This window comes from Eublepharis macularius, chromosome 3 (genome assembly GCF_028583425.1).
Source record: "Eublepharis macularius isolate TG4126 chromosome 3, MPM_Emac_v1.0, whole genome shotgun sequence".
NCBI lineage: Eukaryota > Metazoa > Chordata > Lepidosauria > Squamata > Eublepharidae > Eublepharis > Eublepharis macularius.
In genome coordinates, this window is record NC_072792.1 from 178,499,184 (window position 1) to 178,519,675 (window position 20,492).

The 20,492-nt window shown below is 45.1% G+C and overlaps 2 protein-coding genes across 3 annotated transcripts; one reads left to right on the forward strand and one right to left on the reverse strand.

Annotated features, from left to right (window-relative positions):
- Nucleotides 1-8,119: 8,119 nt before the first annotated feature.
- Nucleotides 8,120-10,582, reverse strand: LOC129326117 (mid1-interacting protein 1-B-like). The gene is made up of 2 exons (XM_054974257.1): nucleotides 10,080-10,582; nucleotides 8,120-8,445 (listed from the first exon to the last, which is right to left on the reverse strand). Exon 1 carries the CDS (start codon nucleotides 10,482-10,484, stop codon nucleotides 10,092-10,094), a length of 393 nt encoding a protein of 130 aa, XP_054830232.1. The 5' UTR covers nucleotides 10,485-10,582; the 3' UTR covers nucleotides 8,120-8,445; nucleotides 10,080-10,091.
- A 324-nt stretch (nucleotides 10,583-10,906) lies between these two features.
- Nucleotides 10,907-20,298, forward strand: LOC129326555 (thyroid hormone-inducible hepatic protein-like). Of its 2 annotated transcripts, none has more exons than XR_008596706.1 (2): nucleotides 10,907-10,996; nucleotides 20,075-20,298. XR_008596706.1 is itself a non-coding variant. In XM_054974772.1 (2 exons), the coding sequence occupies exon 1, from the start codon at nucleotides 17,330-17,332 to the stop codon at nucleotides 17,720-17,722; it is 393 nt and encodes a 130-aa protein (XP_054830747.1). In that variant the 5' UTR covers nucleotides 16,904-17,329; the 3' UTR covers nucleotides 17,723-17,740; nucleotides 20,075-20,298. The 2 variants fall into 2 exon arrangements, 1 of the variants encoding a protein (XP_054830747.1); XM_054974772.1 differs by lacking the exon at nucleotides 10,907-10,996 and adding an exon at nucleotides 16,904-17,740.
- The last annotated feature ends 194 nt before the right edge of the window (nucleotides 20,299-20,492 follow it).

The window sequence follows — 20,492 nt, forward strand, 5'->3', positions numbered from 1 at the left end:
TGGTTTGCCTGGACTTCTTTGGTCGTCTCCCATCCAACTACTAACCACAGCTGACCCTGCTTAGCTTCCAAGATCTAAAAAAGTTGGGCTAGTCTAGGTTATTCAGGCTACTTTATATATTAAACCTCTAATAAACAGATAGGACTTTTTTTCTCTGAGCATGTGGGCAGCTCTGCTAAGAGGCACGTTTCTGCTCTGTGAATGTGTACGAAGACAATCTAAATTAGCAGCTTAGTTTAGCTAAGCTTAATTTTATTATTTATTATTTATTTTATTCGATTTATACCCTGCCCTCCCCACAGATGGGCTCAGAGTGGCTTAACAGTTGCAGTGAGTTCCACAGGGCAATTACATGTTATATTATAAAATAAATTCCAGACGGCTAGCCGGTACCATGCTCTAGAAAAAAACTAAGCAAGAGTCCAGCGGCACCTGAAAGAGCGGCAACATCTCTTGCAGAATAAGATTTTGAGATATGAAGAAATGGTCACTTCTTTATGTCCCAAGCTATGGCCAATCAGTTGAATGGGGTGATCCCCAATTTCTAGAGTTTTCTTCCTGTGTCAATTTTGAACTGTCTATCCCTCCATGGGTTCAATTAATTGCATGGCCATTCATTCAACTCGTGCTTATTTCGTGGATTGGTTTCTGACAAGCTTTTCTGGGGCAGGCAACGTGGACCCGTTTCCCAGAGAGGAACAGGTCATCCCATGCCACGCTCAGCTTGGCTAGACAGCTTGTGCAAACAGCTGGCAGCCAAGGACTCGGGCGATCTATCTGTGAACAGGAAAACATCACCATTGCCTCTCACTGGCTAACTGAAAGATAGCTGTACTGCCAAAGTCTCTGTTGCATTCAAATATTCAAATATAACTGCCTTCTGTTCTGGGCCAAGTCATGCCCAAAGGAAATGCCAGTCATGCTGGAAACCACAAAGAGGTGACTGATTGGGCTTCCTTGGGAGGGGCTGTGGCAGAGCGTCTGTTTGGCACGCAGAAGGTCTCAGGTTCAACCCTGGGCATCTCCAACTAAAAGGATCAATCCTGGGTTGTATCAAAGGGGCCATAGCATCGAAATCACAGGAGGTCATAGCCCCTCTATACTGCCTTGGTCAGGCAGCACCTGGAGTACTGTGTGCAGTTCTGGAGGCCTCACTTCAAAAAGGATGTGGGCAAAATCGAGAGGGTGCAGAGGAGAGGGACGAGGATGATTAGGGGTCTGGAGACTGAGCCCTACGAGGAAAGGCTGAGGGCCTTGGGAATGTTTAGTTTGGAGAAGAGGAGGTTGAGGGGGGACATGATTGCTCTCTTTAAATATTTGAAAGGCTGTTATTTGGAGGAGGGCAAGGAGCTGTTCCAGTTGGCAGCAAAGGGTAGGACGCGAAGCAATGGGCTTAAATTACATGCAGAAAGGTACCGGCTGGATATTAGGAAAAACTTTTCCATGGTCAGAGTAGTTCAAAAGTGGAATCAGCTGCCTAGGGAGGTGGTGAGCTCCCCCTCACTGACAGCTTTCAAGAAGAGGCTGGATGAATATTTGTCAGGGATGCTTTAGGTTGATCCTGCACTGGGCAGGGGGTTGGACTGGATGGTCTCTATGGACCCTTCCAACTCTATGATTCTGTGATCACTTGGTGGGTGATGTGAAAGACCTCTGTCTGGGATCCTGCAGAGCCACTGCCAGTCTGAGTAGAGAATACTGACCTTGATGGACCAATGCTCTGATTGGATATAAAGCGGCTTCACAAATGTGAGCTCTGGCACTGCTTATAACCTAAGAAGAGGCCAGCAGAGTGGTTCACCTTCTGCGGCATCTTGGATCCCACAGAGGGTAACCAGATGCCACCAGGAAGCTCGCAACCACCCAGCAACTGGTTTTCAGTGGAAAGTGCCCCTGAATATGGAGGATCCATATAGCCAGGGCTACTTACTATTGATGCCTTGTCCTGGATAACATCTCGTCGGATCTCAGAAGCTAAGCAGGGTCGGCCTTGGTTAGTAATTGAATGGGAGACCTCCAACGAAGACCAGGGTTGCAGAGGCAGGCAATGGCAAACCACCTCTGATAGTCTCTTGTCATGAAAACCCCACCAGGGGTCGCCATAAGTCAACTATGACTTGAGGGCACTCTCCGCCGCCACCAAGGTGCCACTGGACTCCTGTTTTATTCTGCTGTTACGGACTAATGTGGCTACCCATCAGAGCATTTATGTGTAACTCTTTGGTAAGATCCAGAGGAGTTAGCCGTGTTAATCTGTAGTAGCAAAACAGAAAATAATCCAGTAGCACCTTTAAGACTAACCAACTTTACTGTAGCATAAGCTTTCGAGAACCACAGCTCTCTTCGTCATGTTGCATCTGACGAAAAGTTGGTTAGTCTTACAGTTAAGTTGGTTCGTCTTAGAGGTGCTACTAGACTCTTTTTCTCTTTGGCAAGACACTCCAATCTCAGATTTCCAGGGCCTGATTTTCAAGCATTGCCCCCTCGGCCACTTTGTCCTTGAATGAACTTTTGGAACCAAGCACCTCTCACCTTGAATCAGAGCCGTCTGGTTCAACAATCACCCTGAAGAATCATCCTCATTTAGCTGCATAGAGAGTTTTGCAATGGCATGCCCACACCGTCCAAATTAAAACAGAGCGCCTCCGCCTACTCCAGTTGCAAATTAACCCTTTGTATAAAAGAGGTAATTTGTTTGAAGTCATGCAGCTTCCTGCTGCTCTAGGATTTATAGGTCTGGTTGCATGACCCCAAAAGGCAGAGCCTGAGAGTGCGAAGCTGCAGAAAAGGGGCGGTGCCTGTTCAGACAGGGGTGGAGCCTCATGACCATGATGGAGGCAGAGGAGAGCAGGGCCGATTCCACACTACCTTAGCTCCCGCTTTTCTTGTGCAATGATTGCTCCATCTGTTATTGCGCGTTCTTTGCTTGTTTGTCCACATCACCCTTTGAATAGCACTTCTCCTGCGCAATCCGTTGATCACATCCCCTTTCAAAAAGACGGGTAAAGGGGCGGGAAAAACCCAAACAGCCCCGCGGTTTTTTTTTTTTAAAAAAAGGACAAATTGACGCTATATCGACGAGTAAGCATCCTGGTGCAATGGTACAACGACACCATTAATATAATATATTTAAAATATATATAATATATTTTAAAAAATCACCCGAGACACTTACCTCCATGCTGGTTGAAATCATCCGGGACTGGGTGAGCAGTCACGATCACCTACAGCAGCATCCCACAGCAGAGCTTCATTTTGTCTTTGGAAAATTGACATCTGTGCCTAACTCGTCGGCACAGTCCGTGTCGGGGCGTAACATGAGCCATGATTTCAGTATCATGTGGATGCCCCCCCCCAATATATAAATCGAATTAACATATGAAATTGTTCCTCTGATATTTGAGGTCTGCCCGCTTTTTAAAAATGAGATTAATATGATGAGATGTCGCCATATCGACATGGTACTCTTTTATTTTTTTTAAAAAGGGGTGGGGACAAAGGCGGAGTATTACTCCTTAATTGGGAGGCGGGTCAAGAGAGGCTCGGAATTCAATGGAGGGCAGTTATTCATCAAAAGATAACCCGTGGCGAAAGTGCAATGGGCTGTGGCGACGCCATGCCGAATTAATGACGGCTTCAGAGACAATGCGTGTGAACAGATGAAGGAATGGCGCTGCGGAAGTGAATAACTGCCGCAAGAACAACGGTAGTGTGGATTCGGCCCAGGAGTCCCCAACGTGGTGCCCATGGGCGCCCTGGTACTTGCTAACACCTTGCCTGTGCCTACCAAGTGTTTTCAGAAAGTGGGTGGGACCAGGTGGCACTCTTGCCTCACATAGCTTCTTATTGGCCATTGAAGATTAAAAATTAATTTTAAAATTATTATTTATTATTAAAATTCTTATTGTTGTTGTTATTATTATTAATTTATTGCATTTCTAGACCATCCTCCCTGTCAGACGGGCTCAGGGCGGTGTAACAGCATGCAATTTGTAACATACAGCTTTTTAAAAAAATTATAAATAAACATTAAAACACTATTCCATATACAATAAAATTTCTCGATTGGCGGAATAAATATTAAAGTACAGCATTTTAGGCACAGGGCTTGGCTTTTACATCATGCCCTGTGCCACACTTATGATATCCTGCTTGGGTGGTGGAGGGTCTTCAGTGGTATGGCCGGCGAGAGGACAGCCTAGCCCCCACCAAATGCCTGGCGGAACATCTCTGTCTTGCATGCCCGGCGGAAAGATAACAAATCCCACTGGGCCCTAGTTTCCTAAGACAGAGAGTTCCACCAGGTTGGAGCCAGGACCAAAAAGGCCCTATCTCTGGTAGAGGCCAGACAGACCTCCCTGGGGCCAGGGACCATCAGCAAGTGCTTAGTGGCTGATCGAAGCGACCTCCGGGGAACATATGGGGAGAGGCGGTCCCCAAGGTATGCTGGCCCCAGTCCTCATAGGGCTTTGTAGGTCAACACCAGAACCTTGAACTGCACCCGGTACTCAACTCAACTCAAAATAAAGTTGCTTTGGTGGGCATCTACCTCCACAGTGTTGGTTATATTCCGTCTCTTGCTCCTCTTTCTCAGTTAGGGGTGCCAGGTCCCTCTGGCAACTGCCGGGAAGTTTGGAGGGTGCAAGGTGAGTGTGGGTCCCCCACTGTTCTAAATTTGACAGACTAAGGCTTGGAAGGTTGGCTCCAGTAATGGCTGCTTATGGCTGCTTATTGAAAGAAATTGTGAACAACAGAGGCAATGAAGCCTTCTTCACACTGTGTACTGAGCTGCAGAAGTCGGGTTTACCAGAATAATTGTGGTAAATTGTGGCCCCACAAGCCTCCTGGAAAAATATGTGGCTTTGGTAGGTATTTATGACACAGACCTGGGAGCCAAGTTTATTCTGGCTAAAGGAAGAGTATCTGCTGCAGGACAGAGTGCTGCACTTTCAGTGTTTGTGTAGAAGGTGAGAAGAAATGGGTGCAGGATTCTTGGAAGGCCTTTCCCGCCTTGCAACAAATTCCAGCCAATACATGCCTCCTCTAAGGGGACACATCAGCCTCCCTCTTCCTCATCCCTCTATCATCCTCGCAGGAGGAATTTTATCCTCACAGCATCCCTGCGAGGTAGGTTAGGCTGAGAGGGTGTGACTGGCTCAAGGCTTCCCCCTCCCTCCAGGTTGTGGTCACTCACACACACCCTTTCTGACCCTTGTGAGCTTCCATAGCAGAGTAGGGCTTCCAGCCTGGGTGTCTGACAATCTAACCACTATGCTATGCTCTCAACAGTAATGCCGATCACCACTTTGGGGTCAGGAAGCAATTTCCATGGCAGAGTGGGGATTCGAACCTGGGTCTCCCAAATTCTAGTCCAACACTCTAACCACTTCAGAGGGAATAATTACAGGAATTCTTTAGAACAACAGGTATTAAATTGCTCAATATAAACAGGTTAGATTATCACCAGCTACCGCTTATCTGGTATGCTTCAGAATTTTGCATACAAATGTCACAAATGATACTGCTTGTGTTTCATGTCTTTTTAACCCAGTGCTTTTCCTTTGCTGTGTATATATTTCTGCTGACTGTGAAGGCACACACGCGTTGTGCTACTGTGAAATCGAAAAGAGTCCAGTAGCACCTTTAAGACTAACCAACTTTACTGTAGCATAAGCTTTCGAGAATCACAGTTCTCTTCGTCAGATGCGAAGTTGTGCTACTGCTGCTCTTTAGCAATCATTCCCTTCCCAAATTGTCATATGAGCACAGGAAATACATTTGTGACTCATAGAATCATAGGGTTGAAAGGGACCTCCAAAGTCATCTAGTCCAACCCCCTGCACAATGCAGGAAATACACAACTACCTCCCCCCCACACCCCCAGTGACCCCAAGAAGATGGCAAAACACTGTCAGGATCCCTGGGCAAACTGGTCTGGGTAAAATTGCTTCCTGACCCCAAAGTGGCAATTGGCATTATTGTTGAGAGCATAGCATAGTGGTTAGATTGTCAGACACCCAGGCTGGAAGCCCTACTCTGCTATGGAAGCTCACAAGGGTCAGAAAGGGTGTGTGTGAGTGACCACAACCTGGAGGGAGGGGGAAGCCTTTATCAGAGGCTTAATGTGTAGAAATGGGCAGTTGAAACTTTTCATGGCATGGAGGTCAATAACATCACCAGTTAACAGCAGGTGTGGAGTCCAGTGGCACCTTAGAGCCCATCAAGATTTTCAGGGTGTGAACTTTCAAGAAGGGAGCTTGGAATCTCAAAACCCCATTCTCTGAAAATCTTGTTGGTCTCTAAGGTGCCGCCGCTGGACTCAAACCCCTGCTGATCTACTGCAGACCTACATGGCTATCTATCTGAAATTATCACTAGCTAAATAACATCCCATTCATAGTAGAGAGTCCAGTAGCACCTTTAAGACTAACCAACTTATTTGGAGCATAAGCTTTCAAGAACCACAGCTCTCTTCGTCAGATGCAGAACCACAGCTCTCTTCATCATGCATCTGACGAAGAGAGCTGTGGTTCTCGAAAGCTGATGCTGCAAATAAGTTGGTTAGTCTTAAAGGTGCTACTGGATTTTGCAAACACAGACTAACTTGGCTAACTCCTCTGGATCAACATCCCATTAAGCCTCCATTAAATGTTCAGGACATCCCCCCCCCCCTTACAGGTGGCTGGCAACTTTAAGCAGGCGTTTAAGGAAATGCTTTTCAAGCTATCAATGGATGGATGCACATGTAATTGTGAATTTCCTGCATTGTGCAGGGGGTTGGACTAGATGACTCTGGAGGTCCCTTCCAACCCTATGATTCTGTGGGTGAATTTGCTCCATTGGAGCTAGGTGATCCTAGCACAGCTACTAAATCTATCCCAAGCAACTTCTCCAACCCCCGTTAGGGTTGCCAACCTCCAGGTGGGGGCTGGTGTTCTCCCAGAGTTATATCTGATCTCCAGACAAGAAAGATGAGTTCCCCCGAAGAAAAAGGGCAACTTTGGAGGGTGGAGTCCCTGGTGAGTTCCCTCCCTCCCCAGCTCGAACTTCGCCCTCCCCAGGCCTCCCAGAATTGCCCAACCAAACCCAGAGCTGGCAATCCTAACTCCCATCTGTAACCTTCCCTCCAGATTCAGGCGTGTCCTCCCTCCTCTTTGGCTTTAATTTAAGCTTCTTTCTGGAACTTTCCAAGAGGGGGAAACTAAGCGGGTCTTTAGGATCTAGTCTGAATGTAGGTGGTACAATGCAAAGGATGTGATCTGCCCCTCAAAGCTCTCCCAGCATGTTCCAAACTCTGGTTGCCACATGACAAACGACTGCCTGGCCATTAACCCATATGCGTGGTTCTTGGCCAACTTTATGGTATATGAAGAACATGATGGAGAAATGAGTAAATGTACCGTTCTACCAGGGTGTGTTGACTAATGAAGAAATTATACAGTTCTACCAGTGTGTGTTGGACTAGGTTCAGAGAGAAGTGAGTTCAAGTCCCCAATCTTCCCTTAAACTTTCTGGATGGCCTTGGGCCAGGCATTCACTCTCAGGCTGATTCCACACACGTTGGATAATGCACTTTCAATGCACTTTAGCAATCGTTTGGAAGTGGATTTTTTGTTTCACACAGGAAAAATTCAGTTCCAAATGATCTCTAAAGGGGATTGGGAAGGCATTATCCAACGTGTGTGGAAACAGCTTCCATCTGACCTCCCTGACAGGGTTGTTGTGAGGAGAAATTGGGGATGGGAGAAACATCTGTACTCTGCCAGAACTCCTTAGAAGATGGGATCAATAAGTGAAGGGCTTAGAAGAGTGAAATCAATGGCCTTAGACGAGTGGTAGAAGTCTGTTAGTCTGTCTGTAGCAGCAGAAAAGAGCAAGAGACCTGTAGCACCTGTAAGACTGTTCTGAAGAAGTGAGCTGTGACTCACGAAAGCTCATCCCCTACCTCAAATTTTCTTAGTCTTATAGGTGCTACTGGACTCTTGCTCTTTTCTGCTTAGAAGAGTAGTATCTATGCTTCAGATTGCATCCCATGGCTTCTTCGGGTTATGTTTTAGCACCCCATATTATTAGTAAAAAATAGTTATTATCATCAGCACTAACAAATATGAACCATTCCTTAAGAAAAACAAAATATTTTATTAGTTCGCAGGGCTCATCATCACCCACTGCCAATAATATACTTGCAAGTACAAAAAGTTTAATACTTTTATAAATTACAAGTGCTTGTCAGGCAACAGTAACATCGGAAGGAAAACTGAAGCTCTCAAGTGGGAGCTTTTTTTAAATTCACTGAAGTGTTTGAAATGTTCTTCAGATCTGGTTGCTGTTAACGCAACCCCGTTTGGCTGGCGGGTGATCCAGTCATCTAGGTGTCAGCCGGTTAAACAATTCCTTCAATGAATCCATTTGAGGAGACACCCGATGAGAGCAGCTCCAGTGGCCCTACAAAATAAAAGATGAGAGAAAGACATGAATTTCCACATCGTATACATGGCTCTAGTCATGTCAGAAGCAGCTTGACAAAAGAGCAAAACAAAAAAAGGATGTTCCCCGTATGTTCTGAACCAATGAGTGGGAAAACCACAACTGGAGGGAAAAGTTATGAATACCTTGACTCAAGTTAGGAAAATAATTTATCAATTTTAATTTATATAAATAGTAAATCTTAAAGTGACCAGTGCTCTAATAAATAATTAAATACAAAGTGTGTAAGTATTTCTATTTATACTGTTCCTATAAGATCCAAATACATAGAACTGTACACAGAATATATCCTATATATCCTGTAAGATCCAAATACACACAAATATACATGGAATATATCCTATATATCCTATAAGATCCAAATATACACAACTATACATGAAATATATGCCATATAGCCTATAAGATCCAAATACACACAACTATACATGAAATATATCCTATATATCCTATAAGATCCAAATATACATAAATATACATGGAATATATCCTATACGTTCCACACCAGAGCCAGAAAAGTTAACGAGAAATCGGTTCAGTAGTTTATTCCGGATGGACTCACAGAAGGAGCAATAGATGCAGAGGAGTTAGCCGTGTTAGTCTGTAGTAGCAAAATCAAAAAGAGTCCAGTAGCACCTTTAAGACTAACCAATTTTATTGTAGCATAAGCTCTCGAGAATCAAGTTCTCTTCGTCAGATGCATCTGACGAAGAGAAGGAGCAATGTAAAACACAGAGCACAATGTCTTCCCCCTGGTTAAGACCACATGGGCAGAGGCGTTGTTCCACTGGTATTTTTTGGACTGTGCCCTGTATAGTTGGCATAGTTTGGAAATGAGCACGAGTAAAAACCTTTCTTAAAGTTCCATCAGAAAGGTCGGCTAAATAGCACAAGAAGAACTTATTTTTCTTAATCCGAGGATATCACAGGAGAATTTAGATTGTCAAACCAGACCAATATCACGGAGGGCCATTTTTTCAAAGAGCCAATTACGTATTTTGCTTGAGTCCCGAAGCTGACTCTGGATATTCCCCATGTATGCAGAAAAATACGGCTTAAACCATAGAATCTAGGAGTGGGGGAAGTTGTCCCCCACCGCTTCTAACTCTTCTCGGGCCTCCATTGTGATATATCAAAAAGCAAACTTGATGGCTCATGTCAGTCACGGAAACAGCAAAGCCAGGCCACCCTATGGACAAGGAAGGAGTTTGTATTTTCTTGGGGAATTATCCAGGTGCATGATATTGTAAAATAGCCTGACGGGGAATAAGCATGCTCAGGAGGCATGGAGTGTCGAGAGCGGCTGAGAGAAAGTTCAAGGAAAAATAAAAGTGAGGGAAGATAAAGTTAGCATGCTCAACCACCCGAGAGCATATGAACTCCTGAAGGGGGAGGTTGGGGGAAATCTCCAGATCATTTATCCCGATAGAATGTTCTTTGCTCCTCCTCTGGCAGAGGACAGAATAATTTTTTCGAGGGGTTAAATCCTATTTTCTATCAGTGAAAAGGGTTGCCAAGAACCTGAGCAGGTAGGGAGAAGGGAAGGACGGAAGAAGGATTCTTTGAGAGAGGCCAGTTTGACCATTGCTCACCTTTCCAGTTTCTCACCAGCGGAGAGATATTTCACTGTGGTTGATCTGCCCCATGATCTGATTGTATCTGGAGGTCACGGTCTTGGCCCTCTCGGTGAGCCGCGTGAGAACACGGTAGAAGCCCGAGACGTGATAGTGAAAGAGTCCTTCCAGATCGGCTTCTCCTTTGTCCTCCTGTTCTTTCAGACCGGGAACGACGGGCGACTTCTGGGTGTCAAGAGACAAGAGGCCTCCCTCTGCCGTCTGCTTGATGGCTTTGAGCAGCGTGTAATATGCATACAGGTCTTTCTCACCCAGGTCCACTTCCAATCCAGAGTCGTGCTCGTCCAAGGAGACCCCTCGGAGGAGGCTGGGGAACAGCACTGTTTGCTCCATCTTGCGGACGGCGGAGAAGTACCCTTCCATGGCAGCAAAGAGAGTCTTTGGGGTGGCTTGGTGCTGGTTTCTGGAGGACCCAAACGGCAGGCAGGAGCTGGTGGCTGTGAGCTCTCATAACATCCATCTGCTCTGGTGGCAATTTAAGCGGCAAGACCAGATGGGTGTCACTCACAGAGAGCGTGATTGGGATGGTTCCGTGCCAGTTAGAGGCATTCCTCCTCTTTTGATCAAATGGAAACCTTTTCCCTGCAAGACTGGAGGTCAATGATGTAACTATGTACAGAACTGAATTGTCTCAGAATAGAACTGGACTGTGTCCTCGTTCCAGCACCAAGCAAGGCCGTGCTCTTTAGCCACCGATCGATATTAGACAAACTGAGCGGAGCATGAGAAGAGATGCTGATGCAACTGCCTTACAGTTTTAAGCAAACCCTTTTCCCATATGCAGAGGAACCTTGGAGCATGAAATCCATGAACTCTGTGAAGGAAAAATCCAACTGTGCGCCTCGTTCTGGCCATAGGTTTCCTAATGGTGTAGGGTAAGCATTCTTGAATTCACTCTCGCCACCGAAAGAGCTAGGCCATGTGCAAATTTTCAGGGCCAGAAAACTTTACTGACAATCAGGGCCAAATCAAATGAAACCATGGTTTTTGTCAAGCAGTGGTTTGTCAGACTAGAATCTGGCAGACCTTGGGTAGAGATTGAAAGGGGAATATGTGTTTTAAAATGTAGCTGTGCAGGATAGGGTTGCCAGCCTCCCGGAAGTGGCTGGAGATCTCCCGGAATTACAACTGGTCTCCAGGCCACAGAGATCAGTTCACCTGGAGAAAATAGCTACTTTGGGGGGTGGACTCTATGGAATTATGCCATGCCAAGGTCCTTTCATTCCCCAAACCCCACTTTCTCCGGGTTTCTCTAGGTTTCACCTCCAGATCTCCAGGAATTTCCCAAGTTGGAGCTGGCAACCCTAGTACAGGAACAAGGCGCTAGCCTTAGTCTGTCTGTCTCTGTCTGTCTGTCTGTCTGTCTGTCTGTCTGTCTTTCTTTCTTTCTTTCTTTCTTTCTTTCTTTCTTTCTTTCTTTCTTTCTTTCTTTCTTTCTTTCTTTCTTTCTTTCTTTCTTTCTTTCTTTCTTTCTTTCTTTCTTTCATTTTTATGCCAGGAAACCAGCTTGAGTTAGCTAAATGCATCATTTGAAGGCTGCATGAAGAACAGTGGAAAAGAGAACGAGCCCCACAGACTTTGACAGATTAAAAGAAAGTCTTTACAATATGGGTTAGGGCTTTCAACTTTGGCTTGGGAACCCCTGGAGCTTTGGGGGTGGTAGCCGTGTAAGGGGAAATTTGAGAAGCAAAGGCACCTAGAATCTGTGGTATATTATATAGTTTATCCCCTCCAAAGCTGTCATTTTCTCCAGGGGATCTGATCTCTTCAGTCTGGTGATCAGTTGTAATTTTGGGAGATCTCCAGTCCCTAGATGAAAGATGGCAATCATAAAATGGGATTCTACCCACCACTTCTGCTAGGGCTGCTGACCTCCAAGTTGGGTTTGGAATTCTAGTAAAATTATGACTGACCCAAACATTAGTTTCCCTGGATAGCTTTGTCTCCTCTGAACGTCATATTAGTTTGTTCATTGTTTATATCCCACGTCCATTCATTTCATTTATTATAATTATACCCCACCCTCCCCACAAGCAGGTTCGGGGCAGCTCACAACATTAAAAATAGATGTATAATTTACATTAAAACAATAAAACCATCAATATCAACAGTCACAAAATAAAAAGGTGTTTGTTATCAGTTGCAGCTGACAGATTAAAATCATATCCAGGGCAGGGGTGGACGGATCCGGGCAGTCAGAAGGGATGAATCACCTCGGCCAAAGGCCTGGCAGAACAGCTCCATTTTACAGGCCCTGCCATGGTCATCACCATAGCCAAGGTGATTGACAGCTAGGGATGTCCACCCCCACCCCCAACCCCCGCCCCCACTTACCTGACCAGCGGGGCGGGGCATGCACCTTCCATGCGTGCTCCCCTGCAGTGCTGCGTGTTCCCATGCACAGCAGCTGCCTGGATCAGGCCCATTTTGGCCCGGATTGGGGCTCCTGCAGAGCTCAGTAGCGCTTCTGCCCTCCATAGCGGAACAAAACATGCCCATTTTGGCCCAAATCAGGCTCATTTCAGGCCCATTTTGGTGTGGCCACTGTGGAGCATGGGAGCGCTCCCACACTCTGCAGCACCCCCAATCCGGGCCAAAATGGGCCCGAAACAAGCCCGATTTGGGCTGAAACGGGGGCATTTTGGGCCACTGTGGAGGGCAGGAGTGCTCCCACGCTCCACAGTGGCCCAAATCCGAGCCCCTGAGGAGCATGGGTGTGCTTCCAGGGGCCACGTGATGACATCACTTCCCGGAAATGACATCATCATGCTTGCGGGGGAATGCGCACTTCATGCGAGCACCCCCCCCCCAACACATACCAGAGGTAAGTGCCAGGCCCCAATCACCCTCTGGGAGGTTGAGGGGCCCTAGCAACCCTATTGACAGCAGCATTTATCTATTTATTTATTTATTTATTTATTTCAGACATTTTTAATCCAAGGAACTCAGGGCAGCATACAGGTTTTCCCCTGTTTCCATTTTATCCTTATAACAATCCATCCCTCAGAAATAGGTTGGACTGAAAGAAAATAGCTACTTTCCAGGCAATAAGAGATTTGAACCTGGGTGTCCCCTGATGTCGTCTAACACTCTAACCACTCCACCCCATTTTTAAAAAAATGAAAAATACCCATTCATAAAACCGTTAAAAACAAAAGCAAGACCAAACCTAAAACCAACTAACCACAGATATTAAGAACAGAAACAAAACACCCCCAAACCAGCACTGAAGGATGTACCATCAGAAAAAGAGCTATCCCCTAATTTTTAACGTTGAAATAAAAGGTCTGTCTTAGTCTGACATCTAAAGATCATTAGAGCTAGGCAAAAGGAGGAAAGATTCAGGGTGCCGTCACTAAGAAGGCCCTATTCTAAGCGACTACCTTCCTCATCTTTGAAAGTGGAGGGGGGCGGGTTCTGTGAGGAAGATTGGGCGGGAATACATAGGAGCGATATTCCGCTTTAAATGTTAACACTAGCACCTTGAACGTTCCTGGAAGCAACCAGGCAACTAGGTAAGAACTGGTGTAATATCGATAGTTCATGTGTGATATAGCAGGCATTCGGGACACTTCTGCTAGCGTTGCCAACCTCCAGGTGTGGCCTGGAGTTATGACCGAGCTCCAAACTGCAGCCATTGGTTCTCTTGGACAAAACAGCACCTTTAGAGGGTGGAGTGTGAGGCTGAGCGCCTTCCTTTCCCCAAGCTCCACCCCCAAATATACAAGAATTTCCCGCCCCAGAGTTGGCAACCCTAGCTTTTGCCCTCCATGTGAAATTGTTTCTTCATCCTCTTGTCAGTGTTCAGAGGAGACCCCCCCACCATTACCAGACTATGCTGAACAGAGGGTTGCCACCTCTGGGTTGGGAAATACCTGGAGATTTGGGAGGTGGAGCCTGAGGAAGGTTTGAGAAAGGGTTGGAGCCAAGCAAGTTATAATGCCATAGAGTCCACCCTCCAAAGCAGCCATTTTCTCCAGGGGAACTGATCTTTGTAGCCTGGAGATCAGTTGTCATTCCGGGAGATCTCCAGTCCCCACCAGGAAGTTGGCAACTCTACATCTAGTACAGCCCAGCCCATAAATAAACTTAAAGCGTTTTAATTCTAAGTTGTTTCTAAAGGCTTTGCTAGGCAGTTTTATTTTAAAATGCTTCTGGTAGTGAACGGATGAATCTGGACAGTTGCTGTAATCTGAAAAGGAAGTGTACACAGTTCGTTTTCGGTCTGTCGATTATTTCACGCCTAGGTTTTAGATTTATCATGGCCGTAATTACGAGCTTTGGAAACCGTCTCAAGTGGCTGTTGACGGCAGGAGAGAAGTGTTTTAATTAAAATTAAACACGTAAAATGTTTAACTGGACGGTGGATTGCTAAGCGTTTGGCAAACAGATGCTTCTGGATCCTCGGCCAAATTGTGACACAAACCAATTTCACAAACTGGTTATTTTACAGACTGGATTTCAGCACTGGTCCTTCCACCTCGCCTGAGCTACTTACCTGCTCGATCATGTCTTTCCGCTGACCCAATCATAACAAAGCAGGGCGGAGGTGGAAAAAGCCATCCTGAGTCATCAAGGCCGGGCACTGAATGCAAGTCTCCAAACCACTTTTGGCAAGCAGCACTTCTGGACTCTGAGCATCTGAGGTGAGGCTGCAGACGCCGTGCCAAAGAACAAACAGCCAGAGATTCTCCTCAGTTTGTGAAATTGTTCCATGTCACAATTTGGCTGAGGATCCAGAAGCATCTATTTGCCAAACGCTTAGCAATCCACCGTCCAGTTAAACATTTTACGAGTTTAATTTTAATTATAACACTTTTCTCCTGCCGTCAACAGCCACTTGAGACGGTTTCCAAAGCTAGTAATTACGGCCATTATAAATCTAAAACCTAGGTGTGAAATAACCTACAGTCTGAAAATGAACTGTGTTCACTTTCTTTTCAGATTACAGCAACTGTAGAGATTCATTCCTTCACTACCAGAAGCATTTTAAAATAAAACTGCCTAGCAGAGCCTTTAAAAACAACTTAGAATGAGAATCCTTTAAGTTTATTCATAGGCTGAATTTCTTCTACATTTTTCTCCTGATTTTCTTGGATGAGTTTCTTCATTCGACCACAAGATGGCAGCTCAGGGCCAAGCTACAAGTGACGAATGACACTTGAACAGCAAGTGTATTTCTCCCTGTTCACTTGCCCTCCACTCAATCCACTTGCCGTTCAAGTGTCATTCGTCATGTGTAGCTTGGCCCTCAGATTTCACCCTGAAGAAACACGTGTAGGGAGAGGCAATGATAGCTGGGAAGGGTAGTTTAAAAAGACAGAGCTGGTGGCAGGGCAAAGGCTTTGCTCTACACCTGAACTGTGTGAAGGGGCTGTGAAATGCCAGACGGGCATTCATACAAGAATTCATACAAGCATAATAGTTCATGTACAGTACTTTCCTCTTTTCTCAGGTGTAGACATTAATTCCAAGCACGAATGCTCAGCTTCTCTGTAAAGACAACAGAAAAAAGGAAAAGTGAAATTTTGACCTATTTAACTATTTACTCACCTGTTATATTTCTGTCTGTGGCTGAGCATTCGTTCTGGAAATTAACGTCTACACCTGAGAAAAGAGGAAAGTACTGTACATGAACTATTATGCTAGTATGAATTCTACTTATTTGGGTCTTGGCTTTCTACAGAGAAATGTATTGTGGACATGAGTATTTACTGCCATCTATGAATGTTGATCTTAAATAATTATTAATAATTATATAGAATGCACTGGTCACTTTTCACCTAAATATATTCATGTGTTTATAATTGTATTTCTTTGGACCCCCAATGTGGTTCTCCACCAAGTTCTTTGGCTAGGGGTGCCTCTGTTGTTTGTGTGGTCACATGGTACTAAGACAGATGGACTAATTGTTTGACTCGATGTAGGGCAGCTTCATACATTTAAAACTCTGAGGTTCTTTCACCTCACTTTTGATTGACTCTTGTCTTGGAGTAAGGAGGTGGGTTTTTTAAGACGGACGGTGTTGGCCCAAGGTTGCCAACTCCAGGCTGGGAAATTCCTGGAGATTAGGGGATGGAACTGGTTCAGGATAACTGGTCTCTGTAATCCAGAGATCATTTATGTTCAGACCCAGTCGCACCTTAAAGACCAACTAGATTTCCAGGGTAGGCACTTTCGAGAGGCAGAGCGCCCTTCATCAGAGATCAATTGTCATTCCAGGAGAACGCCAGTCCTCACCTGGAGGTTGGCAAGCCTATGTTGGGCTGATGTAGCAGCTGACCACTGAGGCAGCAAGGAAAAAAAGCAACGAAACGTTCCAACCTTTTAAATAAGCGTTGCAATATTATCAACAGATTCTGACAGTAAAGAAACTATTTTTATCATTGCCACCTTATATGATGAACAGTTCAAGGGAAAATGGAGTCTTGCATATGGGGAGGCAAAAACAGATTCAAGGTGTGCGCATCATATTAACAGATAACTCACCTTTTCATGGCGCATGCTTCACCAATAGACAACAGTTCTATTCTGGTTGATCTGGTTGATCAACCAGACTGGTTTTCAACACTAGTCTGGTTGATCTGCCGTATCTGGTTGATCGTTGCAATATGACTTTATTTACAGACTGGATTTCAAATAGATGCTTCTGGATCCTCAGCCAAATTGTGACACGGACCAATTTCGCAAACGGAGGAGAATCTCTGGCTGTTTGTTCTTTGGCACGGCGTTTGCAGCCTCACCTCAGATGCTCAGAGTCCAGAAACGCTGCCTGCCAAAAGTGGTTTGGAGACTTGCATTCAATGCCCAGCCTCGATGACTCAGGATGGTTTTTTCCACCTCCGCCCTGCTTTGTTATGATTGGGTCAGCGGAAAGACATGATCGAGCAGGTAAGTATCTCAGGCTAGGTGAAAGGACCAGTGCTGAAATCCAGTCTGTAAATAAAATCATATTCCAATGATCAAGTAACCAATTGCACAAATGGAACTGATTCCAGCAGATGGAAAATTGTCATCTTTTTAGCTGGACTGAACCCAGTCACGCTTTGCAAGACTGACCGATAACCCATCTTGCTCTATAAATCGTCATCTCTGGAGCTGGCAGTTGTTACTGCTCTTGAACCACCTAGCTAGCTTGTTTTGGAGCCCTGTTGGGTCCTTGAAGAACCAGCAAGCGACAGATCCCGAGAAACTTCTTCCTCGCAGCCATGGAAGAGTACTTCTCTACCATCCGTAAAATGGAGCAAACCGTGATGTTCCCCAGCCTCCTCCAAGGAGTCACCCTGGAAGAGCAAGACGAGGCAGTCAAGACGGACTCAGTTGACAAAGACCTGTATCACTATTTCACTCTTCTCAAATCCATCAAGATGGTGGTAGAAAGTGGTTTGGTACCTCTCAACGACCAAAATCCCAGCATTACCGCCACGCTGAAAGAAGAGGAAAGCCAGGAGAAGATCAACGTTGAAGGACTCTTTTATTACCATGTGTCCGGTTTGTACCATGTCCTCACCAAGCTAACCAGGAAAGCCAACGCTGTGATCTCCAAATACGATGAAATCATAGCGCAGATCAACCAGAATAGAACGGTTGTCTATTGGTGAAGCATGCGCCATGAAAAGGTGAGTTATCTGTTAATATGATGCGCACACCTTAAATCCTTTTTTGCCTCCTCATATGCAAGACTCCATTTTCCCTTGAATTGTTCATCATATAAGGTGGAAATGATAAAAATAGTTTCTTTACTGTCAGAATCTGTTGATAATATTGCAACTCTTATTTAAAAGGTTGCGATGTTTCGTTGCTTTTTTTCCCTTGCTGCCTCAGTGGTCAGCTGCTACATCAGCCCAACATAGGCTTGCCAACCTCCAGGTGAGGACTGGAGTGCTCCTGGAATGACAATTGATCTCTGATGAAGGGCGCTCTGCCTCTCGAAAGTGCCTACCCTGGAAATCTAGTTGGTCTTTAAGGTGTGACTGGGTCTGAACATAAATGATCTCTGGATTACAGAGACCAGTTATCCTAAACCAGTTCCATCCCCTAATCTCCAGGATTTTCCCAGCCTGGAGTTGGCAACCTTGGCCAAGAACCATCCGTCTTAAAAAACCCACCTCCTTAATCCTAGACAAGAGTCAATCAAAAGTGAGGTGAAAGAACCTCTGAATTTTAAATGTATGAAGCTGCCCTACATCGAGTCAAACCATTAGTCCATCTATCTTAGTGCTGTGACCATGCAAACAACGGAGGCACCCCCGGAGACCCTAGCCAAAGAACTTGGTGGAGAACCACAGTGGGGGTCCAAAGAAATACAATTGTAAATATATGAATATATTTAGGTGAAAGGTGACCAATGAATTCTATATAATTATTAATAATTATTTAAGATCAACATTCATAAATAGATGGCAATATATACACATGTCCACCATACATTTCTCTGTAGAAAGCCAAGATCCAAATAAGTAGAATTCATACAAGCATAATAGATCATGTTCAGTACTTTCCACTTTTCTCAGGTGTCGACGTTAATTCCAAGAACAAACGCCCAGCTTTTCTGTAAAGAGAACAGAAAAAAGGAAAAGTGAAATTTTGTCCTTTTTAACTATTTACTCACCTGTTATATTTCTGTCTGCGGCTGAGCATTCGTTCTTGGAATTAACGTCTACACCCGAGAAAAGAGGAAAGTACTGTACATGAACTGTTATGCTTGTATGAATTCTACTTATTTGGGTCTTGGCTTTAGTGCCATGTCCAGAGCCTCAGAGTGAAAATACACGTTGCGAATTACCTGGGAAGATTCAAATGCAGGATTTTATGTTCGGTCGAAGTGATTCCAGAGGACAGGGCACCAATTCAACTCTGTTTTCGTTGTGAGAACAAGTACTGTAGGTTCCTTTGATCTGTCAATTTGCATTTCTTTAAGGTACGAGACCGCGTCAAGATCTGCATTTCAATGAATGGAGGTGGAGGGTGGGGGAAATTGGGATACTTTTAGCAGTTGAGGAGGAACTGATATTGAACGTGTGAAAGTATTCACTCAGAGAAAAATGAAGGGTGACTGTGCGAGCGAGTGCATGGAAAGTTGGAGGGAGACACGTGAAATGAGGTTCTCTTGAGCATCCCTAGGTAAGATATTTTGTGTAGAGAGAGAGACCCTGTGTGAGCGAGTGCATGGAAAGTTGGGGGGGGGGGGAACATGTGAAATGAGGTTCACTTGAGTACTCTGTAACATGTATTTTCACCCTAAGGAACAGGAAAGTTTTTTCTAAAACTTACTCCTTGGAGATGTTCAGGATTGACAACCAGGGACTTCTGCATGGAAGGCATGCGCTTTAACCAAGGATGAGAGGCCGTTTCCACACACGTTGAATAATGCACTTTCAATGCACTTTAGTTATCCTTTAGAAGTGGATCTTGTGTTTCACCCACGAAAACCCAGTTCCAAACGATTGCTAAAGAGCATTGAAAGTGCATTATCCAACACGTGTGGAAACAGCCACACTTACATTTCTTACCAGAACTGGCTCTCTCAAAGAAGGACTTGAAGTGCATCATACAGCTTTCTCATTGGGACTCTTGTGCTGGTTTATTATGCGAAAGACCTGTCCCTGCAACCCTGGATAGATGCTGCCTGTCTGAGTAGATACTAACTTTGATGGACCAATAGTCTGATTCAGTGTAAGTTCAAAGGGAATGGGCCACAGCTAAGTGATAGAGAACCTTCTTGGCATGCAGAAGGTCCCAAGTTCAATCCCCGGCATCTCCCACTAAGAGAATCAGGCAGACTTTCTTGTAGTAACTCTTCCTTGATCTTTTGCTCTGAGTGTTGACCGAGTTTGGCCTCTTGATTATAAAAAAATTCCTGACCCCTGCCCTAGGTCAGTGATCTTCTGGGGCTGAGCCAAAGTAAATCCTGGATTAAGTGAAACCCAAACTGTCCTTTGTTAATTTTACAGGAGACGGCTGTATTTCAGAGCACGGACCTATGTACTCCTCTCGGTCTTACCCGTGAAAGAACCATTTATGACCGGCACCAAAAGAGCCTGAACGCAGGGTCCATCGTTCAGAGCTGGCCAGAGCGAACCTGAATAACTCAAGCACTGATGTTCTGAAAACTGCTGGCTTTGGAATTTATGCCTTGGTTGCTCTCGATTTATGGTGCTTGAAACTTGCTCGCAGTTTGGAAAAATAAAGTATTTCATACAACGTAAAGCTGTCTTATATTGAATCAGGCCATTGGTGATCCATCCATCCCTAATGACCAGGAACGGGTCTTATTTTCTGGAACCCTTCCCTGGTCAAATTGGTTTCCCCGGGTTTTTTTGGCACACCATTAACATTTTTAGTGTGGCTTGCTAAATTTGTCATTCTTCA